The sequence below is a fragment of the Netta rufina genome (assembly GCF_964035555.1).
Source record: "Netta rufina genome assembly, chromosome: 2".
Lineage (NCBI taxonomy): Eukaryota > Metazoa > Chordata > Aves > Anseriformes > Anatidae > Netta > Netta rufina.
Window position 1 is genome coordinate 51679074 of NC_140124.1, and position 22763 is coordinate 51701836.

The following is a 22763-nucleotide window of genomic DNA, read 5'->3' on the forward strand; positions in this document are numbered from 1 at the left end:
TGTCATACCAGCATTTCCACGAAGAAGGCCATCAGTACCGAATGCTTACGGCTTTTAGCCACACAAAACACCATTGTGGTTTCTTGCCTCTACTAAAATCACGTGTTATATCTTTACTTCCAATTCTGCAAGTCCTGTTAAAGGGAATTATCAGTTAAAGTGTGTATCGTCCAATTTATAAATAAATCCTGTGCTAGAAGCCTGGCTTAAGCTGACAAAATCCACAAAATATGACACAAAAATTCACAAAATATTGAACAAATTCAGTATCCAGTGGCAGCCCTGCAAAGCCAGAATAACAGCACTGAACCAAACGGAGCCACCATGGCGTAAAGTCAGGGCTGGGAGCAGAACTTGGCCACCTGGTGTTTACTCACTTCACTAAACCTAAAGCCCTGGTCAAACAATGAATAACTATATAATCTAGGAGGAGAAATGCCTGGAAACCCCGGGCGCGGAGGTGAAATGAGGATAAATGTTTCGCTCCCGTGCTGGACTTTCTGGATTTTGTTAAGTCTAAGCCAGACCATCGATGCTACTTAGACATTTTACCGTGAATATTCTCGGTGTGAAATTCCGCTTATTTTAAAATAAGGCACGATTCCTAGAGAGGAATCTCCACAGAGGAGGAATTTTGAAGCCGCTGGGCTGTCACATGCAGATGCACACACGTTTATAGGAGGCAGGATTTCCTTCTCTAGACGGTCAATAGAGTTGTTACAGCTCCGGACTGTAAATCCTTAGAACTTTAAATATTTATCGATGAGCCCAGTTCACCTATTCGGCGATAAATCCGCCGAACAGCGGGGAGGTTTCTCCCAGCAGCAGCCTCCCCCTGCCCTGGCAGCTTGCGCACCTCAGGTGTGGCGAAGCACGCCCCACGCCCGGGGATGTGCCACGGGCTCTTCGCACCCCGGCAAAACCGCGACAACCCCGCGTTTAAACACAAGCTCCCGGGGCCGGGACGGGACCGTCCCTGAGGAGAAGCGACCCTGAGGGGACCGTGCCGGGGCCCTACCTTCACCGGGGGACTGGGGGGTGCGAGCCCGGCGGCGGCTCCGTCCTGCTCGGCGCCTCCCCTCGCCTCGCTTCGCCCTGCGCGCCCTCCCCGCGGGCGGGGAGCGGCGGGACCGGGGCGGGGGGAGCCCCCAGGGCCGGGCCGGGCCGGGCTGGGCCGTTCGGGGCGGCTGTGACAGCAGCGGCCGCCCGGAGCCCCCCGCTGCGGCCGCCCCGGGGCTGCGGGTCCCGTGTAATGAGGGGAGCGTGTGGGGATGGCGCGCTGCCTACTGCGTGCCTGGGGCTTCTGTAATTACGTGTTATCAGTAAATATCTATTTTGTTTTATTGTATTTTATTTTATTTTGTTTTGTTTTACTGAAGCGCCACCAGCTTTGACTGCACACCCTTAAAAACTTTTGAGCGTGGGAAGCGCTCTTCTGTCCTCGCAATGGTGGTGGGGGGGGTGTCCAGGCTTGCTCCCCACCCAGCCCCGGTTTTTTTGGGGGGCGAAGCGCACGACCGGCAGCGCTCCCTCCCGTGGGTTTTAATTACCGAGCCCACGCCGATCGCCGCAAGGCAAACAGCTGTAACGAGCTCATTTATTTATTTAATTATTTTATTTGTTTGTTTGTTTGTTTGTTTGTTTGTTTTTATTAACCCCCTTCCTCCCCACAAGCCGCTGCCTCCCTCTCTCCCCCTCCAACGGCCGCTTTCACCCCTTAACCGCCGCCCTAAGGCGATTAACACCCTCCCCTCCCCTCCCCTCCCTTCCCCTCCCTCCCTCCCCGTCCCGTCCCCTCAGCCGCCCGCCCGCCGCGCGCGCCCTGCCCTGACGTCACCGTCGGCGGCGCGGGCGCTGATTGGCCGCCGCCTTCCCGCTTCCTCCTGGCCGGCCGAGAGCCCGCCATTTTGAAAAGCTCGCCGCCGCCGCCGCCGCCTCCCCGCCGGCCCCCGGCACCGGCACCGGCCCCGGGGCTGCAGCCGGAGCTGAGGTGGGTCCGCGCCGCCGCCCCCGCCGGGGGAGGCCCCTCCGGTGCTGAGGGAGCGGCACCGAGGCTCCCGTCCCGCTGCGGGGCCGCCCCGCCGCCGGGCCGCCCGCCGCAGGGCTCCTGAGGCGCTCCCTGTGCCGCCGCCGCCGCGCCTCACGCTGAGGGGGGCACGAAGCGTTCGGCTTCCCTCAGCGCCCCCTGCCTGCCTGGGGAGGGGAGGGGAGGGCAGCCGGTGCCGGGTGTTGGCAGAGCACCGCCCCGAGTACCCCCAAATTGAGCTCTCGCCCCCAGGGAGATGCCTTTTCTCCGGGTGGGTTAACGCAGAGGGCTAGGCTTGCGTTGTTCTCTCGCTAATAAAGCTCGTGGTCTCGCTGCCACCTGCGAGCCTCCACCCGTCTGCCTGTTTTAGTTGTTGTTCCTTGAGTTTGACCTCTTGCAGGATACTGGCTTTAATTTTGAAAAAAAAAAAAAAAAAAAAAAAAAAAAAAAAAAGGTTATATTTTTCCTCAGGACCTCAAACGAGTGATGTATGATGTTCCAGAAGCGTGAACAGTGAATGAATTTGAAAGTTAGAGTCTTATAAACAGAAGAGGTGGGGTGTTGTCCTTTGTTAGGTAGGCGTTCTCTGTCACGAGGGAAATGGCACTCACTAGACTGAGGTATTTAACTTAAAACTTAAGCCACTTGAAGTGCTAGAAAAAGACTCCTGAATATGTTAAATGTGACACGTTAATTAGTTTCTGTTGTGGACTTGCATGTTAAAGCCAAAAAGCATCTCTGAGCCCAAAGTTGTCTCATAGCTATTTGAATTCTGAAAGCAGCATTTACTTTGCCAAATTGCTCGTAACTTTTTTTCTTTCACTTTTCCAATTTCTCATATAAATACCCAGCTTGCTGAATTTATCAGGGGAGTTGTATGCGTAGTTAACTATGACCAGAAATAACTGATAACATGGTGCACTAAAGTTGTGACGTCTTAAAATTTTACTGTTCTTTCTAGTACAGCGCCACTTGCTTTGAGTGGGTGTTTCTGAAAATTTCACCAAGCACGTTTGCAGACACGTGTGTGGAAAGAGCTGATAAACTTTTAAACTTCTTAACCAGGCTAGTTGCAGGATGGATGACAACTTCAGAAACTTATTCCATTGTGTATCTGCAGAATGGTCTAGTTTGTGTCTTAAAGTATGTAACCAGTCTCCGTAGAAGCACTGTGACATTAATTGTACTATACTTAAAAAAAAAAAAAAAAAGTGCTTTTTTTTTGTGTTTTTCATGTTTGTTTGTTTTTTTTACAGAAACATACACCATGTCTTCTGTTGCTTCATCCAAAGAAGATACAATGTCGTCTGAGAAAGCAGACGAGAAACAACCTGAAGCTGAAAACAAAGCTGAGGAAAGTGATGAAGATGAAGAGGAGGAAGAAGAGGAGGAAGAAGAAAAGGGTACTTGTTTTTTCCACTGAATAATTTGTGTTTTAAAAATGTTGAGCTTATTGAATGCAGTTGTGTGTGTTCTCAGCTAATGTTACTAGAAATATTAAAAGATTCTACAGTGCATCTTTCTCTCAGATCATAAATAATTTCCCAGTAGACTAAAACAGACAAACCTGGAAGCAACAACGCTGATATTCCTCAAGCAAGAATGAAGGAATTGCTGGCATCTTGGATTCACACACTAGTGTGTTGTTTTTTTTGTGGCTGGAAAAACTTTTAGGTGATTGTAAGGTGCAGCATCCTGTATCAAATTATTCACGAAAAAAAAAAATATCCAAGAAAGAATCCTTTTTCTGCCAGTAACACTTTTGGAATAATACAGATATTTTGCCTAACTGCTGTGAATTATTTTATTTGGTACCAAAGCTTATTTATAGTGGTGGGAGAATTCCGTGCAACTAATTTTACCAGTAAAAATTGTGGTATCGGAGTGACAAGGTGGGATTTGTGTTGCAGCATGTAATTGCGGAGGGTAGTCAAGGAATGCCAGCTGTGATGGAGGAACTACCATGCAATAACATTGGTGTGAAATCCCTAGGCAACTATTTTGCAAATGAAAGCATCCGTGTAAGCAGAGCTGCAGCACTGCATAGTGAAAAGCAAGTCACTGGTGGCCTTAGGTTCCTAAGGGAGCAGAGCTTCGTCTTCTGGAGAGGTAGCAGAAAAATTGTGCTGTTTGGGTGTACTGGGTCTGGCTGGAATGTTAACCTTCCCGGCAGCAGCCCATTCAGTGCCGTACTCTGTACTTGTAGCTGGAACAGCAGTGTTATCACACCAGTGTTGTGTCTACTGCTGAGCAGCAGTGGCACAGCATTGGGCCTTTCTCTAACCCTCCTAGGGGGTGGGCAAAAAGTGAGGAGAGAAACATCACTAGGGCAGCTGACCTAAACCAATCAAAGGGATATTCCATACCATGTGGTGTCACACTCAGCAATAAAAGGTGGAAACAGGAAGAAGAGGGGAGGGGTGGGCTCTCGTTGAGAAGACGTCGGTCCTCCTCTCGAACACCGGCTGCGTGCGTTGAGGCCTTGCTTCAAGGACGTGGTCAATCATCGCTCATTTGTGGGAAGTAGAGAGTAATTTCTTTCCTCTGCACTTCCATATAGCTTTCATTTATTTTGTTTGTTTGTTTTCCTCCCTTTTTCCCCTTTCCCTTTTATTTCCCCTTAGTTAAATTGTTTAGTTCATGGTAGTCTTTATTTAATTATTATAATTATTTCCCTTTAATTAAATTATCCTTATCTCAACCCGTGAGTTGTTCTTTGCTTTACTTCTCCCCCTCCTTATCTAAAGGAGGGGGAGTGAGAGAGCGGTTGTGGGGTTTAGCTGCCCAGCACGGTAAAACCACCACATTGGGGAACAACAGAGTAATTAAATTTTTACAAACAGCTCTTTCTTGTATATGCAAAAGTATGCTCTGCTATGTTGTCAGCAGGTAACTGTCCAGTTTTGATTATGTACATACACGTTATGAAGCTGCTTCTTGTTATGAAGGCTAGAACAGCACTATCTGCTAAAAATAGTGTGACAGGTGCTTTGAGGTCAAGTGTTTTAATATGAAATGTTTAGGTTTGTGAAGCCTTGGGGCTTTTGTCCTTGTTTGGTACTGCTAAAGTAGTGATATGCAATGTATAGATAAAACAATCTAAACATATTCATAGAATCATAGAACAGTTTGGGTTGAAAAGGACCTTAAAGATCATCTAGTTCTAACACCCCTCCAGTAGGAAGGGACACTTTCCAATAGAAGGATTGATCAGTACCAGAATCATTGTGAATAATATCCTTGTAGTAGTGGTGACACTAGTTTTGTGCTCTGCACAGTGTTAGCGCAGCACAGCTGTGTGGGGATTAGTACAGTCCCAATGTCCTTGTGGGAGGGCTGTTTTTGCTGCTGATATGATACTACTTTGTAGGTCCCTGTGCAGCAAGTGGGAAAAGGCTGCAGGCAAGATGGATTCCCCTTTTGCCTATCTGGTAGCATTGTTCTCCCACAAAGAGTGCAACTGTGCCTGTGGGGGCCAGGGGTGGTGCAAGGGGACTGGAGAGAGAGGGGAAAAAAAAAAAAAAAAAAAAAAAAAAAACAGCTTTATACCTAAGAAAGGTGATGAAAGGACAGAAGGCTAGGATTCTGAAAATGAATGGTGTTGTCATCTCCATCATGAGGTGCAGTTCTCTTTAGGAAATGTCTTCTCAGTGAGGTTAGGTTGGATGTAGGGTTGTAGTTAAGAACTAGAGACTGATATATGGATCTACAAAACCCCCTTGACCTTTTAGCCAAAGGTTTTAAAGTGTAATAGTACTTGGTTATATCATTATCTTTTTTTTGAGGGTTTGCCATTGCAATGATTCAGAGTTTTATTGCCTATCACTACAGTGGAATCTGGTCATGTCATGAAAAACACTGTGTTTAAGGAAACCGTATTTTGCAGAAAAGAGCCTTATTGTTGAAGGAAAAAGGGAGAAGAAGAAGGTAGACCGGTTGACCATGCAAGTGTCCTCATTACAAAAAGAACCTTTTACAATTACACCAGGTAAGTTTGACCTCTCACATAAGAATTGTGAGTATTGGGAATTATGACGGAACCTCTCAAATGATAAAACTGTTAATTTGTTGTAGATGAGACCTAACAATCATGATATGTTTTAAAATAGTAAGGCCATTATAGTTACATGAAAGCTACCTTTTATTCTCTAATATCCTCTTAAACCATGGGAGTTGCGTAATATTTAAACTTAACCTTGAATAGGTTCTTCAGTATCTAGCCACCACTAAAAACTACAGGAGCATCTAGAATAAAAAGAAATGCCAAGTCTGTGAACCGTGGTATAGGTAGTATCAAATAGGAAAGAGAAAAAATATCACTATTGTGGTGCCTATTTGATAGGAAAAGCCCTCTCTAATGTTTGACCTATTATGTCTGATGCTGTACTGAAATAACTTCATTTTTTAAAAAAAAAAATATAGCTGTTTGAAGTTGTAAATACATAAATAAGTATAAATGTGATGAATCACAACTGATTTTTAACTGTTTCAGGAAAAGGACAAAAACTTTGCGAAATTGAAAGGATACAATTCTTTTTGAGTAAAAAGAAGACAGATGAACTTCGGAACCTGCACAAACTCCTCTACAACAGGCCAGGCACTGTAAGAACTTGATATCAATCTTGTATATTTATTAGTTCTCATGCATTGTGAAAAGGTTTGTAGTAAAGTTTTTTTGTGTTTGCACACGTGGATTTGCTTCTTAAGTGTCATTTCTTACAAACTACTTAGAAAACAAATGTTACAGGAATAGTTAATCAAGCCCACAATTTCTCTAACTTCTGTGAACTACTCTCTAAAAATCCCGTGAAAAGATATACTGAATTATAAGCCTGTTTGAACGGAGATTTATTTTTTTTCCCCCTCTTTGGGTGCAGGGGAGTGGTTCCTTTACTAGGATGAGTTGGAAATAATTTGAGTCACATAGTAAAACTGCTGATGTGCAAATCATAGTCAAAGTATTCCATGTCTAGTTACTTTGTTCAACATAGCTTTCTCTTAGTACTACAGTTTCTTTTGTTTGATACCTGTTAGTGCTTTCCACTACATTGTTACCTACCTCATCATTTTCTCCTTTAACATGCACAAAGCAAGAGAAAGTAAAACCACATTAATATGTAAAGACTTTATAGTCATTTTTTCATTTATCTAAAATAAGATTCAACAAAATATTAGTTAAAAATTGATATGCTTGCATATATGTCTTAAAATTGAGACCTAAAAAAATCATAACAGCAAATCTTTCTTGGAGCCTTTTAAGTACCATTGATCTTGCCTTAAATTTCGGAGTAAGTATGACCCATTTTCTTTCCTAAAAGGAATGAAATGGACATAGGGAAATTAAGGCAATTAAACTTTACCATTTCAATACACTTACTGTATTTAGAGGAATTTATTTTTAAGCTGCTCTTATCTTTTGGAAACTTAAATAGCTAGCACAGAAATAAAGAACTGAGTAGTACAAGTGCATGCTAGTTATAGTGTCTTGGACCACTGCTGCAAATGCAATGCTTGTTTAAATGGCAAAGCAAAGATCCGTTATCTGAAGTATTCAGAAAAAAGAACAATATATATTCATTAAAAGCTATTTCTGTGGATTATGGTATTTATTCAGTGTGGCAATAAACAAAACAAGAGAACTTCTAGCTCAGTGCATGCAGAGGTTTGCAAATATTTGGATTGTTCTGCAGTGGAATTTAATTTTGGTTTGAAAGGTGGAATGACAGAACCAGGTAACTTTCTGATTTAACTAGCTTTATAGTGGAAGGTTTGAAACTGCATCCATTTATCCTTCTTGATACCATTAACACTTTTATACCTTCTTCCAGTGGTGGTACTGGGATACCATTACCTCAGAGTCCCTCTCTCCCACTTTAACTCGCAGGTCTGAGGCATGACTCATTGAAGGGACTATAAAGTTTATTGTTTTGCAACGAGCTACTAAGAAACTAACAACTCCATTATACTGTTTTATTGGTTACTAAATCAATTATTAATGTATAATGTAATCAACTGACAGACACATGACTATTAGCAGTTTCACAGTTATGTGCAAAATGATATAAATTGCTATTTAACACACTTAAATCTTATTAGCTAGACACAACTGCAATTGAAATACAGCTCTCACTGTTCCCTCCCAAACTGCATTTGGATGCAATTCCACCCCACCTTGCTCTGCCCTCTCACGTACAGTCTTATGGGCATTAGTGCTGGAGAACCCAACCAGTTGCTTAAAGAGGATTGCTCTAGAGTCCCTGTGGTCTCAGTCTTTAGGGCACCCTCGCTACATTCAGTAGGTGTCCACGTTCCTGCTACCCAAAGCGTGGGGTTTCTGATGCAGTCACCTGAGCAATTTCTGCCTTGTACACTACTGATATGGTTCCCTAGGTACAAGTGGCCCTGCAAAGTTCTGCTCTCCAGCAGGTCACCTAAACACCCCTTCAGTTGTCTGGTTCATTCTGATTACGCGTGGCTTATGTGTAACAAACCTATTTAAGGTAAACTGGTTTGCTTAACCTCAGTTGCTCTATCTACTTCATGCCACTGAAGTACAAGTACTTTTCTTAGCTTATACACAGTCCATATAGCATGAAAAATCCTGTTTTGTTGTTTTTGAGCTTACACAGCATCCTGCTGCCTTAGTTGCTTGGTTACAAATCATTGCCCTTGATGTATTCTTAGAACAATCTTCTGATTTCCTGCGAAGTTTTGATACACCTGCAGGATGTTTTGTTTGTGGATATCCAGTAGCATTGTCTGTTGAAGTGACTGAGATAGAACTCTGTCATGTCACAGTGTATATCTTCCACCTATTAATCATCACCTGTTTATCATGGAAAGTTTCTCTCTTAAATAACTGTATCTGTTCTGTTTCTCATTTTTCAGTAATGCTTGTTTTCTAACATAAAACGTGATAGGTTGCAACCTTGTGTTGAAAGCTTATGTTGTAACACAAAGTATGCCCCATCGCTCATTGACAAGAGTCAGTATTTTACGGACTATTTAATACTGTTTTTATTGCCTTCAATTATAGTTATAAGAATATTCCTAGTCCTAGAAAAATTCTCAAATGTTTTACTGTATTTCCATTAATTTTTGTGAAAGCAATGCCTCTGACCTAGAAGATGAGAATATATTTAGTTGCTTCAAAATATATTCCATTCGAATATATATCAGCACAGTTTCATCCAAAGCTATAATCAGAACAGTAGGAAGCTCAGAAAGATCTTTAAGGTCATGAAGATCAGGTGTTGTTTTGTATGCAAAATCTGTATGTGCTCTGGAAAGTAATTAACGCTTGCAATAAAACATACCGGTATCATCCCTTTGTTTTCTTAAGGTGCTGGGTAAAGATTATTTTCTTGGGAAAAGGAGCTTAGCTTTGGTAAAATTGTAAACTAATGGAGTAACACCAGAAACAAAACTTATAATCCAGTTGAAAGTGATTTCAAGTTATTCTTGATAATGTTAAAAAATCTCAGAAGAATAAGATCTGGGGATTCTTTTAAATTGCTTTTCTGTTTAGAGAAGATGGAGAAAAATCAAAGCACGTAATATAGTTTAGGATCTAAGTGGGAGTCATTTCCAACTGTAAGGGCTATTGCGATGAAGGTTCAGTCTTGTTCAGACTGAAGGTTTAATGGTCAACCTAGTAAATTGGGTGGTATGTAAATGTGAAAATTGGTCATGCTAGGGAAGAGGTTCAAATATATGATCACAATCCTATGATCACAATCCTATGTAAGACTAAAAAAGCAAATAAAGCAAATCTCTAGTAGGTCATATAGTAAAAGCCAAGCTCACTATTCTATGGCAAAATACATGGTATAAATCATGTGACAGGCCTCTAGTGATCATAGTTGTGCAAACGTAAATAATAATGCAGTGCATTCTAAACAAGCTCAAAATGGCAGGTGATTTTACCAGGTAAGTTATTAAAATGAATCAAGGCCTCTGGAACTTAACTGTTGTAGTTATCAGTCATAGGCTGTCATGAGGTAAACGAAAGCATAAACTGTATAAATAAATTTTTTTGAAAGCAGATATAAGCTTTCATCAACAGAAAGCTAAATGCTAGAACAGGTTTTTCTTGTATGAAAAGTTAACAAACATAATCGGATGACATCTTTTAAGGTACCCCTAAAGGAAAGTAATCTGTGTGTTCTGTTCTAGGTTGCTTCCCTAAAGAAGAATGTGGGTCAGTTCAGTGGGTTTCCATTTGAAAAAGGAAGTGACCAATACAAAAAAAAGGAGGAAATGTTAAAAAAGTAATGATCTCTATTGCTACTTAATATAGTCTGACTCATACTCTACATTCTTTCTATTTTCAAAATTTTGCTTCACAAAGTTTATGTTGCACTCCATTCATGGTGCAAACTTTCATCCCTTTCACCCCTCTGTGTCTCACAACCTGTCTTCTTCAAACTCTAAACCATTTCTGCTCGTTGTATATTAAAAGTATGGTATTATTCCTAGAACTGTTGTCAAATAAATGTAGTGATTTGTAGCAACTAACATAACAAATAGGTGGTTTTTTGTTTTGTTTATTTGTTTTTAAGTGTTTCCACTGCAAAAACACCTATTTCAAAAATACAACTTTTTCCTCACATAAGCACCTTCTCTATCAACAGAAGTGGCTGCAGCTTGGTTGTTACGGACTGAAAGGGTTTAAAAATGTAAGCCAGTATAGCCAGTCATAACAAATGGAAGAATTTCAGGTTGCAGACATAAGCCAGGCAGCAGCTTCCAGCAGTCAAATGTTGATCTATCATTTATGAAGTGATACTGAATCCTTTTTTTTCCCCTCTTACTCCTACCTCCAGATTTAGAAATGCGATGTTGAAAAGTATCTGTGAAGTTCTTGATTTGGAAAGATCAGGAGTTAACAGTGAACTGGTAACCAGGATCTTAAACTTCTTGATGCACCCAAAATCTTCAGGCAAGGTGAGATACAGATTGCTACACTTGTTTTTATAGCTCTATTCTAGTGAAAAATGCAGCTGTCTCCATTCTTGAAAGTGCGTAGTACTACTACTGCAGACATCCTAAATGTACCTGCTCAAGCTTGCTAAGGATCTTAAGGGTGAGAACTTTGATAGAAGATGCTTACATGTAGGAGCACTTGTCATACACTGTTAGCACTCAAAAGCATGTGTGAAGCTAATTAGGAACATCCATACCTAAAGCCCATAAGTGGCTTCTGCCTTGTGGGTGGATGGGACAGAATGGACATAATACATAATCAGGAAAGAAAAAAAAAAAAGTGTCAGAGCAAAGAAATAAAATGTGAAAACACAGGAAAATAAACAGATGTACCTGGGCACACCACATGTTGACAAGTGTGTGTAATCACACTCAAAATGGAATTTATTGCGGGGCTGGGAATATTTGCTTTATCTAGTATATTCTAATGCACTGCATTCAGCTGCCAAGACTACTAAACTATCAGTAATCTTCTTCAACCCTCAGTTTTCAGTCTAAAATCAATACTTAACTAGTCAGACTATTGCTCAGGAAATTAAATTTATTCCCAGCATACAGTGGTAACTAATAGGAACAAGTCAGCATATTGCCTTAGGCACGCTGGTACCGAGTGACGACAAAATGCGATTTTGTATGACCTGGAAAGTTGTCATCTAACTTGTTGCTAGAAGAAAAAGTTTGCCTTTGGGGGTAATGTAAAAGATTCCTTCTAAATTGTTCTTTCTTGTTTCCCTTCCCTAGTCCTTGACAGTGGAAGATTTGTTCCATTATGGGAGTAAAAGGGATGCTTAGTTTATAAGTGAACTTAAGTTTCATTTTACTCTGATTTACCCCTGTACTATGAATTTCTGCTTATGGTATAAAAGTAGCATGTACAACTGGTCTGTTTTTTTTTTTATGACAACGTAAAGACCTCTGTACTTAGCATTCTTTCACATGATTTGGAGGTATTTATACATTTCAAAACTCACTTTTGTATTCCTACTTGAATAACACATCCCTGTCTCTCAGCCATTGCCAAAGTCCAAAAAAACACCAAGTAAAGGTGGCAAAAAGGAGCGCAGTAGCACCGGAACAACAAGAAAAGCAAAACGCACCAAGTGTCCAGAGATCTTGTCAGATGAATCTAGCAGTGAGGAAGATGAAAAGAAGGAAAAGGATGAGTCTTCAGAGGAAAAAGAAAGTGAAGAGGAGGTAATGAGGATTTTTGTTGTTGTTTTTCAACATAGGGCTAAAAATACTTGTCTGCAATTTGTCACTGTGGTTGTTATCAATTGGTAATTCTTGGAACACCCAAGGTTGGGAGGTAAGTGATGTTTTACTGAATGAATGGCTTGAAAGTGAAACATTGAAAAGGGAACACATCTTCAGTTTTTGAGGGATTGTCATGATTTCTTTGTGCATTAAAATTGGAGAATCAATAAGGCAAAGGTTCTGATTTTTGTATATATATATATACACACTGTACAAACCATTTGCTCTATGTCGTTTAGGAGCAGTCAGGGTTTCAAGTGCAATTGAAACTTATTCTTAATTGTTAACTTAATTCTTACATCATTTTGTGAAGATTTTATTAATATGATTTTCATTTAAAAGAGAAAAAATTCTAGGATTTTTTGAGTGTGTGTCTATGTGTGTAGGGTTTGATTGGTTATCTAGGAGTTAACTTTGAACTTAGTAGATGTCCCTAAGCTACTCAGCTGCATTGTTTCCAGATCTGGGTTCCACATTTCCTCTGGATTGTGTCATAATTTCTCTTTTAAGAGTTCTGTGTCTTGGATCACAAAGGTAAAGGGAGCAACATAGTAAGCAGCCTTACAGAGATCCCTGCAGTCTCCAGAGTGTTCTCACCTCACTATTTGTAGTTCTTCTGTATTTTCTTTGAAATTTATTTTGGTTTTCCATAGAAGGAGAGAAATTAAATGAACTTTATATTTAAATTCAAGCTATCTTTCTATGTGCATTCCCTTTCAGTCCAGTACTTACAGAATAGGCACACGGAGAGCCAGTGTAAGTGTACAGATGCCACTGATTTGTCCTTGTGCCTGAAGCATGGTAAAAAGAAATGAGAAGGAACTACAGTCTCCATCTTATGCTATATTTTGATTTAGACAGTACTGCCTTTTTAGCTGTAATCAAAGCCCTGAAACAAACAGCAATTAGTCAACTAGTGTCAAAGAAAATTCTTTATGTAAGCTACAGAGCCTTTGGCTGTAAAGTGTGACCATTATTTACTTGGGTTGCATTCCCTCTACTGCAGTGCAAGTGTAACCCTAAGTAAATAGTCTGAGTTGTAGAAAATAGTAACAAAAGTCTTTTGTTAGAAAGCTGATGTATGTAACTTCAACTGTTGATGCAAACACTGTCATTTTGACAGGTGCTCATTTTAACTTTAAAGTTTGTTCAAGGAAATTCCTCACATCTCCGTAAAACAAACTTAATTTCTAAATTTCTTCCCCCAGAAATAGTAAGTCAAAGGAGGGCTGAAATGCTAAAAGTTAATTTTATATTTGTTCATCTCTTCAGCAGTACAGTCTTCCTGCTGTGAGGAAAGGAACGTGGCTTTCAGAGCCAGGAGTCTGCTTTTAGAAACTTTTTCAAGAACTCGAGTATTTAAGGAAAAAAAAGTAAACCCTATTGATCTAACTGGGTCTTCTTTGTCTTCTTTCAAAAGGTAGGAGTTAGATGTCTGCCAGGCAATAGCTGAGTGCACTGTAGTCTTTGGAAAATGAAGCTGATTTGCATGAAACAAAAGCTTAATTACTACAAAAAGACTGTTGTGTCAGATCAGTTTGGATATAGGAAATGGTGAAGTAGTAAATGTGTACCTTTGTACAACTTTGAGATGACAGCATTTTAAAAATGCTAGGTTTATGATATTCCTTCACATACTACAGGTTGAAGGATGCAGGTAAGATATCTGCTTTGTAACCCCATTTCTGTTGGAATCTGGGGCATGGAGTGGCTGGAATAGAGTTAAGAGCCTCTCTTGATTGCAGTTTGTTTTGTTTTTGTTTTTTTTTAAATCTTACCTGGAAGTAGAAAATGTCTGAAATACTTTTGTGTGCTGAGGGAGCATAATTTTGTAAAAGCTTAAATGTGAGTGCTGGTTTTAACCTTTGACTTTGTAGCTAGTGATAGAACTTCAACAGAAACTCAAAGTTAATGGGGTGATTACTGATTGTATTTCCTGAATTTCAACAACGAAGGTCTGAATTCTTTACTTAATCACTGTTGTGTAGTTATATAGTTGCAAGTGTGATTATAAGCAAGCAAGCTGATATAAATAGACATATTCTGGTTTATTGAATACTAGTTTCATGGGTTGTATCAGGTACTAATGGGAAAAGTGGTTGAAAGTTGTATGAAATAATCATAATTTTTTTAGGTGTGATAGTTTGCTCAGTTGACTACACTGCCATTTAAAATGTTAATTACTTATGAATTTAGTAACTTTAGTTGATTGGTTTTGTTTCATGATGTTCCTTCTCTTTACTCCTGCTCAAAGTCTTTTATTTGTTTCTGTGAGGAAAGTTTTCAGCCTTGTCAGAAATACTACGTAAAGATTTTTGTGTGTTAAGCACGCAGTTTTGTGCCAAAAATGCAATGCACTGATAATGTCTATATGTATAAAAACATCAGTATGTATTAATGTTCCCAATTTCCCCTGCTGGTAGTAACTTAATGCAGTAACTTTTTGAGTTTACTAATCACAATCACTGGTCAAATTAAGTATTAGCACATGTAGTTCTTCTCAACTAGTGCAAAAAGAATTAGTTGCATGTGGTCCTAGGGAGTGATAGGATCTAGAAATTAATTGAACACAATGTGCTGGTCTTTGTGTGTAAGAAGTTTTATAAGCTAGTTACAGCTAACTATGACTTTGAGCAACCTGATCTAGAGGAAGGTGTCCCCGCCTCTGTCAGAGGGGTTGGAGCTAGATGTTTGTTTTTTTTAAAGTTCTTTCCAACCCAAACCATTCTGTGCTAGTGAATTGCAAATGGTATGTTGTAGCACAACTAAATTACTGATATCATCAAAAAGTTCTAGCTGTTTGAGTCTGTGTAGAGGAATAACGTGAAGTTTAAAAAAATTTGAACATATTCCCTCTATGGTGTAGGGGTAGAAATTGCTAGTAAAATGTAGTAACTCAATCTGTTGATTTAGTTTGTATCAACAATGGAAATCATCCCTTCTGTTGAAAAGGGGAATGGATTGTTCAGTTAGAAACCACGATTTTAATCTTCCGTTTTCCTTCTTTATAGGCCCCTAGAAAAGCATCCAAAAGAGAGAAGTCTAAAAAGATGACTTCCAAACCCAAGAAAGCTGTGAAGGGTGCTAATGTCAAGAAGGCAGACAGCAGCACTACTAAAAAGAATCAGAACAGTTCTAGAAAAGGTAAATGCTTTAAATCTTTCCTGGTGTGTTGTCTTATAGCTTAACGGAGATGTTTATTAGAAGGCAGGTTTCTTTACCTGGTTATGAAGGAAAACGTAATCTGGTAAATAATGGACTTGCTGCTCGATGTGTCTTTCCTTGAAATGGTAATATTTTAAAAATGTTCTGGTTTGGCTATACCTTTATATAACTTATCTATGTGCATACATATTTTACTTGCCTAATCATTGAAAGTATCAACCTAGTTCTGTCTTCTGCTGGAAGAATATTAGTGAAATTCTGTTAGTGCCTCTATAGGGACTTTAATTTAATCTTATAATTGATGCTTTAGTATATATCCCGCTGCGTGTGCCTCTTACTCAGCAGCCCAATGTGGTTTTGGTAACATAGGTAGGGGTTGTATGTGCATCCTGTTGCTCTTAGTTTTCTCATCTCTGACAATGTACATAGAAGGTACACATGCAGTATACCATGTAGAGGATCCAGCAGTGTTATCAGGGACAGATGGGTTTCTTTCAAAGCAACTTGGCAGAAAAGGATCCTACAGGCACTGAGCTGAACCCTAGTGAGCAGTGTGCCCCTGTGACAAGGAAAGCCAACGACACTCTGGGCTGGTTCAGCAAATGTGTAGCCAGCAGGCTGAGGGAATTAGTGCAATTAATTATTGCCCTGTGTTGAGCACTTGTCAGCCTGCCCTGGGAGTGCTGTGCCCAGCTCTAGGCTCCCCTGTACAAGGCGGGTGCGGACAGCCTGGAGTGGAGGGAGGGCCAGCAAGGTGACAGGGCTGGAGCACACGCTGCAGAGGGATGCTGAGCAAGCTGGGCTCCTCCAGCCTTCAGAAGAGCTGGGTAAATGGGGACCGTGCTGCAGCCTGCGGCTGCTGAGTGGGAGAGGAAAGGCAAGGCAGGGCCAGGCTCTGATTGGAGGTGTGCAGTGAGAGGATGGGAGGCACAGGCATGAGCTGCCATCAGGGACGTTGCAGTTGTATGTTAGGAGAAGCAAAGCCTCACCATGAGGGTGTTCCCCCAGAAGAGGAGCCTGGAGCAGTTGTAGCATTGCCCTTTGCTGGAGGTGTTCTTGCAGGAAGCCAAGCAAGCCACTCCACTGCCCCCATTCCCAGAGGCAGCTTAAACCAGATCATCTCCAGAGGTTCCTCCCCAGCCTTAAATGCTCTGACCTCCTATGAGTAAGCAGCCGTGCCTCTGTCCCAGTCGTTCTGTGTTACTAATCCAGTACGTATCCGGATGCTGCTGACAGTTCACTTAATGCCAGCACCAGCGCACGTATGGTACAGAACACGCAGCAATTCAGACTGACTGCCCTGTTTGTCAGTGTGTTGACAGTCACAATTCCCAGTCATAGAGCTATGCTGAACTTCTTTCATAGCCTAATTTCTCAGCAGTTACCTAGCCTGTGCTGAACTCAGTTTTTGTTTGTCTGCCGGCAGTAATAATGTGATTCTGTGTCTGTGTACATTTCATTTTGCCATCACAAATATATGTAAAGCACATCTATAACATATAGCTGTTCATTACATAAAGTAAGCATCATTTCTTCTTTATTCCTACTCTGTTTCTGTTTTGAGTGTATGTTCACCCTACAAAAACTAAAATGTTAAGTACATCTTTCTGAATGCTCATTCAGTAGAAGTGTTGGCATCTGCTCTGATGATCTGTGCCTCCTCTGGGAGTAGAGGAACTGAGTGGAAGTTAGAGTCACTCAATCTCATTTTTTTTGTTTCTGGAAAGGATTGTAGGAGTCTTATCTGTACTTCCTCTTGGCATAGTTTTTCTGATGGCATGTTTATTTTTACAACATTACAAAATTACAAGACCTTAATGGGCAGCACTGCTGGGGAAAAATAAATCAAAACTCCTTTTTGAAGCAGATAAGTACTGTTAGGTACATAATGCCTCGTTATTATAAACTTCTTTCTAGTTTGATAGATGAGTGTAATTGGTCCCATACTTTCTAGACTTCTAGACTTCTAGAGTACATATTGATTTGTAAACTAGTAGTTCATGGACAGTGATGCAGAGTCCTAAATAAAGGTAATACTGACAGCACTAGCTTTGATTTTAAAGCAATGGTCTGGCAAGATAAGCATTTTGAGGAGATCATCTGCATCAGTTGTTTGGGAAAAGTTCTGGTGACTTCTGTTTTGGGAGAAGAAGGCAGGCAAATTTAAAATCTTGTATTACAACTCAAATTATTCTTCATATTTAGAAAGTGAGTCCGAGGATAGTTCAGATGATGAACCTTTAATTAAAAAGCTGAAGAAACCACCCACAGATGAAGAACTAAAGGAAACTGTCAAGAAATTGCTGGCCAATGCAAACTTGGAGGAGGTCACAATGAAACAAATTTGCAAGGAGGTAAGCAAATGATTTTGCAATCTTTTTTTTCTTTTAGATAGTGAGTTGTCTATAAACGAACTTTTATGATCTTTTTTAATCAATTGTGGCTTGTGCTCTGCATAATTTTTTTCTGAAACAGTGTGTTTGCATTGATTTATTTACTTACCAACAGCTACAGCAAGGTGATCCGTAATTTTAAGTTATGCAGCACTGATGCTCCACACAAGAATGGAAATCTCTAAATCAAAATGAGCTATGTGGAAAGTAGCAGTATTACCTCCAAAACTGCTGTGTACAAAACTGCAAGTGTTAGAGCTGTTGACATAGTGCAGCAGTTTTCTACTGTCAAAGGGGGAGGGCTGTGTCCTGCTCTGTGCACACTTTTCCTGCTCACCTTGCTCTTCCTCTATTCTCTTTGAGTCCATTCAGTGCTAACCTGCCACCAAAAGATGAATAGTTGTCAGCTGAGTTAGTGAATTCAATGGGTTCAGCAAAGGAGTCATTAAGCGTCAGAACAGGAGCCAGGAAGGAACGTGGATGGAAAAGGGAAGCGACCACCACGCAGACAATACCGTTAGTTTGGCACTTCTACAGTCATTTAACTCACATGTTTGTTTTCTTGGTACTTCCACAAAGTTATCTTAAGAAAACTAAACCAGCAGTTCATCTTAGGAGAAAGCTGTACATTTGTATCCTGTACAAACGTCTGTTCATGTCTACAGTCATTCCAGAATGTCTGAAACTTGTAGTGGAATAAAGTATTCTGCATTGATTGTCAGTATTGGCATCTAGTTGTTGTTTCTGTGGTATCTCTCCACACCCTAATCCTGGTGGTTAGCCAAAGAGTAGTTGTAATGTAGCACTTAAATATGTTGACTCTTATGTTAGTGACTTTGAGGATCACAATTTCACTTTTTTACCAAAAACAAATAAAACCTTTGGGTTTTGTTTTTTCCTATTATTATTTTTAGCTTCCAACCCTAATGCAGGAGGCATCTGTCTACTTAGACAGCATGTAAGACAAAACCTGGAAAATTCTTAATTTTCCTGACGTGGCAAGATAGGCATTCCCATTCGTTTATCTGTTGTGATAATAGAACCAATTTATTTGGTGACCAAACATAAAAAAAAAAAAAAAAATACATGCATTTAATTTTTGTGATGAAAATTAGAGCAGGAAAATCACTTACTATAATTAACAGAGGGAATTTTGACAGTTGTACTACTGTCAATTAAAACACCAATTTTTGCCCTAATTTCATTTAAGCTTCTTCTATTCATACAACACATTGAATTCAAGTAACTTGAGGTTGTATTTTTTTTATTCTTTTATTTTTAGGTGTACGAGAACTATCCTAGTTATGATTTATCTGACAGAAAAGACTTCATTAAAAAAACAGTCAAAGAGGTAAAGACCCTTATTGTTTAGAAAAGTTTCTATAGTTTTTTGCAGTCTGTTAAAAATTGGCATGGCATCCTTTTACACTGGTTTTAATAGCCTCCTGTATAGTATTGGAGGTACCCCAAACTTCAGTTTCTGATAAATGTGAATAGTTCCGGGGGGGGGGGCAGAGTGTTTTCCTGTATTCCTCTTCCTAAAATAACTGGTCCAGACCTTTTTTTTTTTTTTTTTTTGATAGCATTTCAGTACTACTTCATGAGTTTCTTTCATAAGCAGAACTAAAACTATAGTTACAGTATTTTTGATGACTTCTGACTGTCTGAAAGCTATGCATTTTCTTTTAATTGCAGCCTTGGCTGCAGGTTGCCGCACAAGTCATGCACTGACCATGTACGTTCATAGATAACTCAGGAGGTTGTATAAAGTCTGCAGATGAGAAAGCTCTGGCAATAAGAGAAAGCAAAAAGGATAAAGATAAATAGGTTTTCTTTGCATGTGCCTGTCTTCACATGCTTCTGAGAGCACAGTATGATGCTGCCTTTGAGTTTTTCTTTTTTCATGTGGCTTTATTTGCAGATGTTGAAATAATTCATGGCTGTCTAGAACATAGCTGTACCTGTGTGCTGTGCATACATATGTACGTCATTACCACCAAAAGGCATAAATAAGAGCAATCTGTCTGATGCAGGGATGTTCTTGTTTGGTTTTTGTGTTGTTTTTTTTTTTTTTTTGTGATAGCAAAAGTAGAGTATTTTCTTCATAGTCTGATGCTAAAGGAGAGGCTATATGTAATTGGTTTTAGAGAAAGGAGAAAACTAATACACTTCTCATTTCAGTTGATTTCATGATCTGGTTTGACTGTGGGAAATGGAAGATTCCTGATTTTATGTTCCCATGGATTTGAAGATCTGATAGGCACCAGCAAAAGGAAAGTGTCTTACCCTTGTGGTATTTAGTCAGAGCTGATTCTGCTGATCTAATACAAAGAGTGTTGATGTAAATCATGTTGTGTATCTTTTTTTTTTTTAAACTAAACATGCATTTGATGCAGTTTTTAGTTGAACATACTTAAGTTTTGTGCATGGCAATAAGCGTTCCCTTTTTATAGTTTTTGTACATTTTGAATTGCTTTGTATAATTAGATTCATTAGACATCATAGTTTAGTCTGCCTTACTAGCTTGCAGAAGATTTTAAGATGAAGATGAGAGCTGTTTATCTGTGGATATACATGCAGAGACTGGAATATCGCAGTATTGGTTATTAAAAACTATTTTGAATACATATCCATTCTGAAAATACCAAGAGTTAATCACATGTTAATGTCTTTTATATTCTGATACATTCTACAGATGCAGAGTTATTCTAAATCTGGATTACTGTCTTGCATGTGTAGGCACTGAGACAACTGTTAGAGCATGGTAACTAATTCGCATATAGATGTTATTTTTGTACTTTTAAAAGGCTTTCTGTTGTGTATATAAAGTTATTTCAGATTTCTTTTTGTGCAAATCAGTTTTTTAATCTTGTAATCTTGGAGGATTTATGACATGAAATGTCACTGTTCAGCAGTGAGGCTGTGATGAAAAGTGGGATACAGAAGTTTTGTGAAACTACAAATGAGTTGAGGTTTTACAGTGTTTTTCCCATCTTACCTTGTACAGAAATGAAACTGTAGTTTTATACTTAAGCTTTTCAGCATTTAACTTTGTACAAAGACTACAGGTACATTTGTTTCAATGGCTTGACATACTAAATAAAATCCCTCTAAAGTCTACAGGGAAATTTTCAAATTTCACTTTGTACAAAATCTTTTATTTTAGTGTCTTGATTTAATGGCCTAACGTCTCAGAAGTGGGTGTCCAGGACGTGCAGCTGGGAGGCTTGAGAGCTTTGGAAGCCCACAGTGGGGCTTCTGCACCAGGCATCGCTAAGTGTGTGGTTAAGCTCTGTTCCGTGTGCGAAAGCTCTTCTGAACCTGAGCCCTGGTGCCTCAACACGTGCAATGGTACTTTTAAGTCTGCAGTCTTGAACTTTGGCCCACAGCTTTTTGGATCAAGGTGAACTCTTTGCATAAGTTTCTGTTCTTTAGGTTTCTTTTCTCCATACACCATGTTGTTAATATGGAAAGTCCTACACTTAAAATTATGAACTACCAACAGACGCCAAAGTGTGGGCTGCCATTAACGCCACGAGCAAAGAATCCCTCTGACTACAGTATTGCTGGAAAGACAAAGCATATTTTTGAATTTTATTATTGTACAGTTGGGAAATAAAGGTTCATAAGTGATCTAAATTCTGAAAATGTTCAGCCAGTTAGATTGTTAATTATCATACACTTTGAATTTCTTTGCATATAATCATTTATAAGAAGGCTGAATGCAATGGGGGTTTTTTGTATTCAATAAATGTCTTTCACAAAAATGTAAATCAATTTTGATGATACAACATTTGCTTAAATGTATAGTAAAAAATTACACAAAGTTGTTGTCTCTATCTCATTTGGTAGAAATACTCAAGCCTGATTCAGCAGGCTTCTCTAAAGATATTTTTCCTGAAGTACGTGTCCTTGCAGCAAGTTATGATTTTATATCTTCTGTGATTTATTTTTTTCCTCTGAAATATTTCAGCATAAAGAAAACTTTGTAAATTTTAATTAAAAATGCCAGAAGTTTCTACTTCTACTAGAAGTCCTGCCTAAAAGTGGTAAGTTACTTTTGTCAAGTTGGATTTTCTACAAATAATTTACCTTCCTTGTGATTGTTATGTAAATACACCAGTCAGTTTTAATTATGTGGGTCAGGAAGTGTTTTTAAGGTGAATAACTTCCAAGTATAAACATTTCTTACAGTGTAAATTATAACAAAAACTTACAAAGGGATAGTGTACTTCTATTTATTGTATATGTGCATTACTTGCCATCCTGGAGTTGTGATGAAGGACTGGAAATTAACTTAGCAACCTTCAAAGGCTGTGTTTATATCTCTTAATTACAGCTAAGTGTAGCTCTCAGCTGAGAAGAAATGTCTGAGCTGTTTCTCTGCTAATTCGTTCCAGTCTGGCTGCAGCTGATAAAAGATTCCAGTTCTTTCTACAACAGCATGGAAGGCTGCAAGACAGTACTAAAAGGTACATAAAATGTCCTGGTTATCCTGATGCTGTTGGATTAAAAACACAGATGATCAGGGCTCTAGATGGTCTACAGAGATGCTGATTTTAAAAAACAGTTACTGGCTAATTGCATAAAATTTAACAGAGTACAGTGTTCAGGCATGTACCTTGCAGAAGTATAAGATCATATCCTGACCATGTGTGAGCTTGGCACTTCAAGTTCATGGGACCTGCAGAAGAAGGGGGATGGAGGCAATGAGGTGAGGAAAGGGAGGAGTAGAAATTTGCAGGGTGAGGGGAGAGAGATAGGGGTGTTGCATGTCTTCAGACAAACAGCTGAGTTGGAGTTATGGGGTGACCAACCCATGGGATACTGCTCAGTCATGTCTAACCAAGACTAACTTGGGAAGACAGCTGTAAGTGCTGTCCTATTTTCTCCAGATGCTGTAGACTAACAGCCTTCTTGGACATGAACAGGCTGTTCAT

At 39.7% G+C, this 22763-nt stretch overlaps 1 protein-coding gene across 1 annotated transcript; it reads left to right on the forward strand.

The window, feature by feature from the left end:
* The first annotated feature begins 1891 nt into the window (after positions 1 to 1891).
* On the forward strand, positions 1892 to 21627 carry DEK (DEK proto-oncogene). Its single transcript, XM_084282326.1, has 11 exons — positions 1892 to 1990; positions 3283 to 3429; positions 5913 to 6014; positions 6519 to 6628; positions 10202 to 10296; positions 10852 to 10972; positions 12023 to 12205; positions 15277 to 15409; positions 17636 to 17784; positions 19106 to 19174; positions 20005 to 21627. Exons 2-11 carry the CDS (start codon positions 3294 to 3296, stop codon positions 20014 to 20016), a joined length of 1110 nt encoding a protein of 369 aa, XP_084138452.1. The 5' UTR covers positions 1892 to 1990; positions 3283 to 3293; the 3' UTR covers positions 20017 to 21627.
* Positions 21628 to 22763: the final 1136 nt, after the last annotated feature.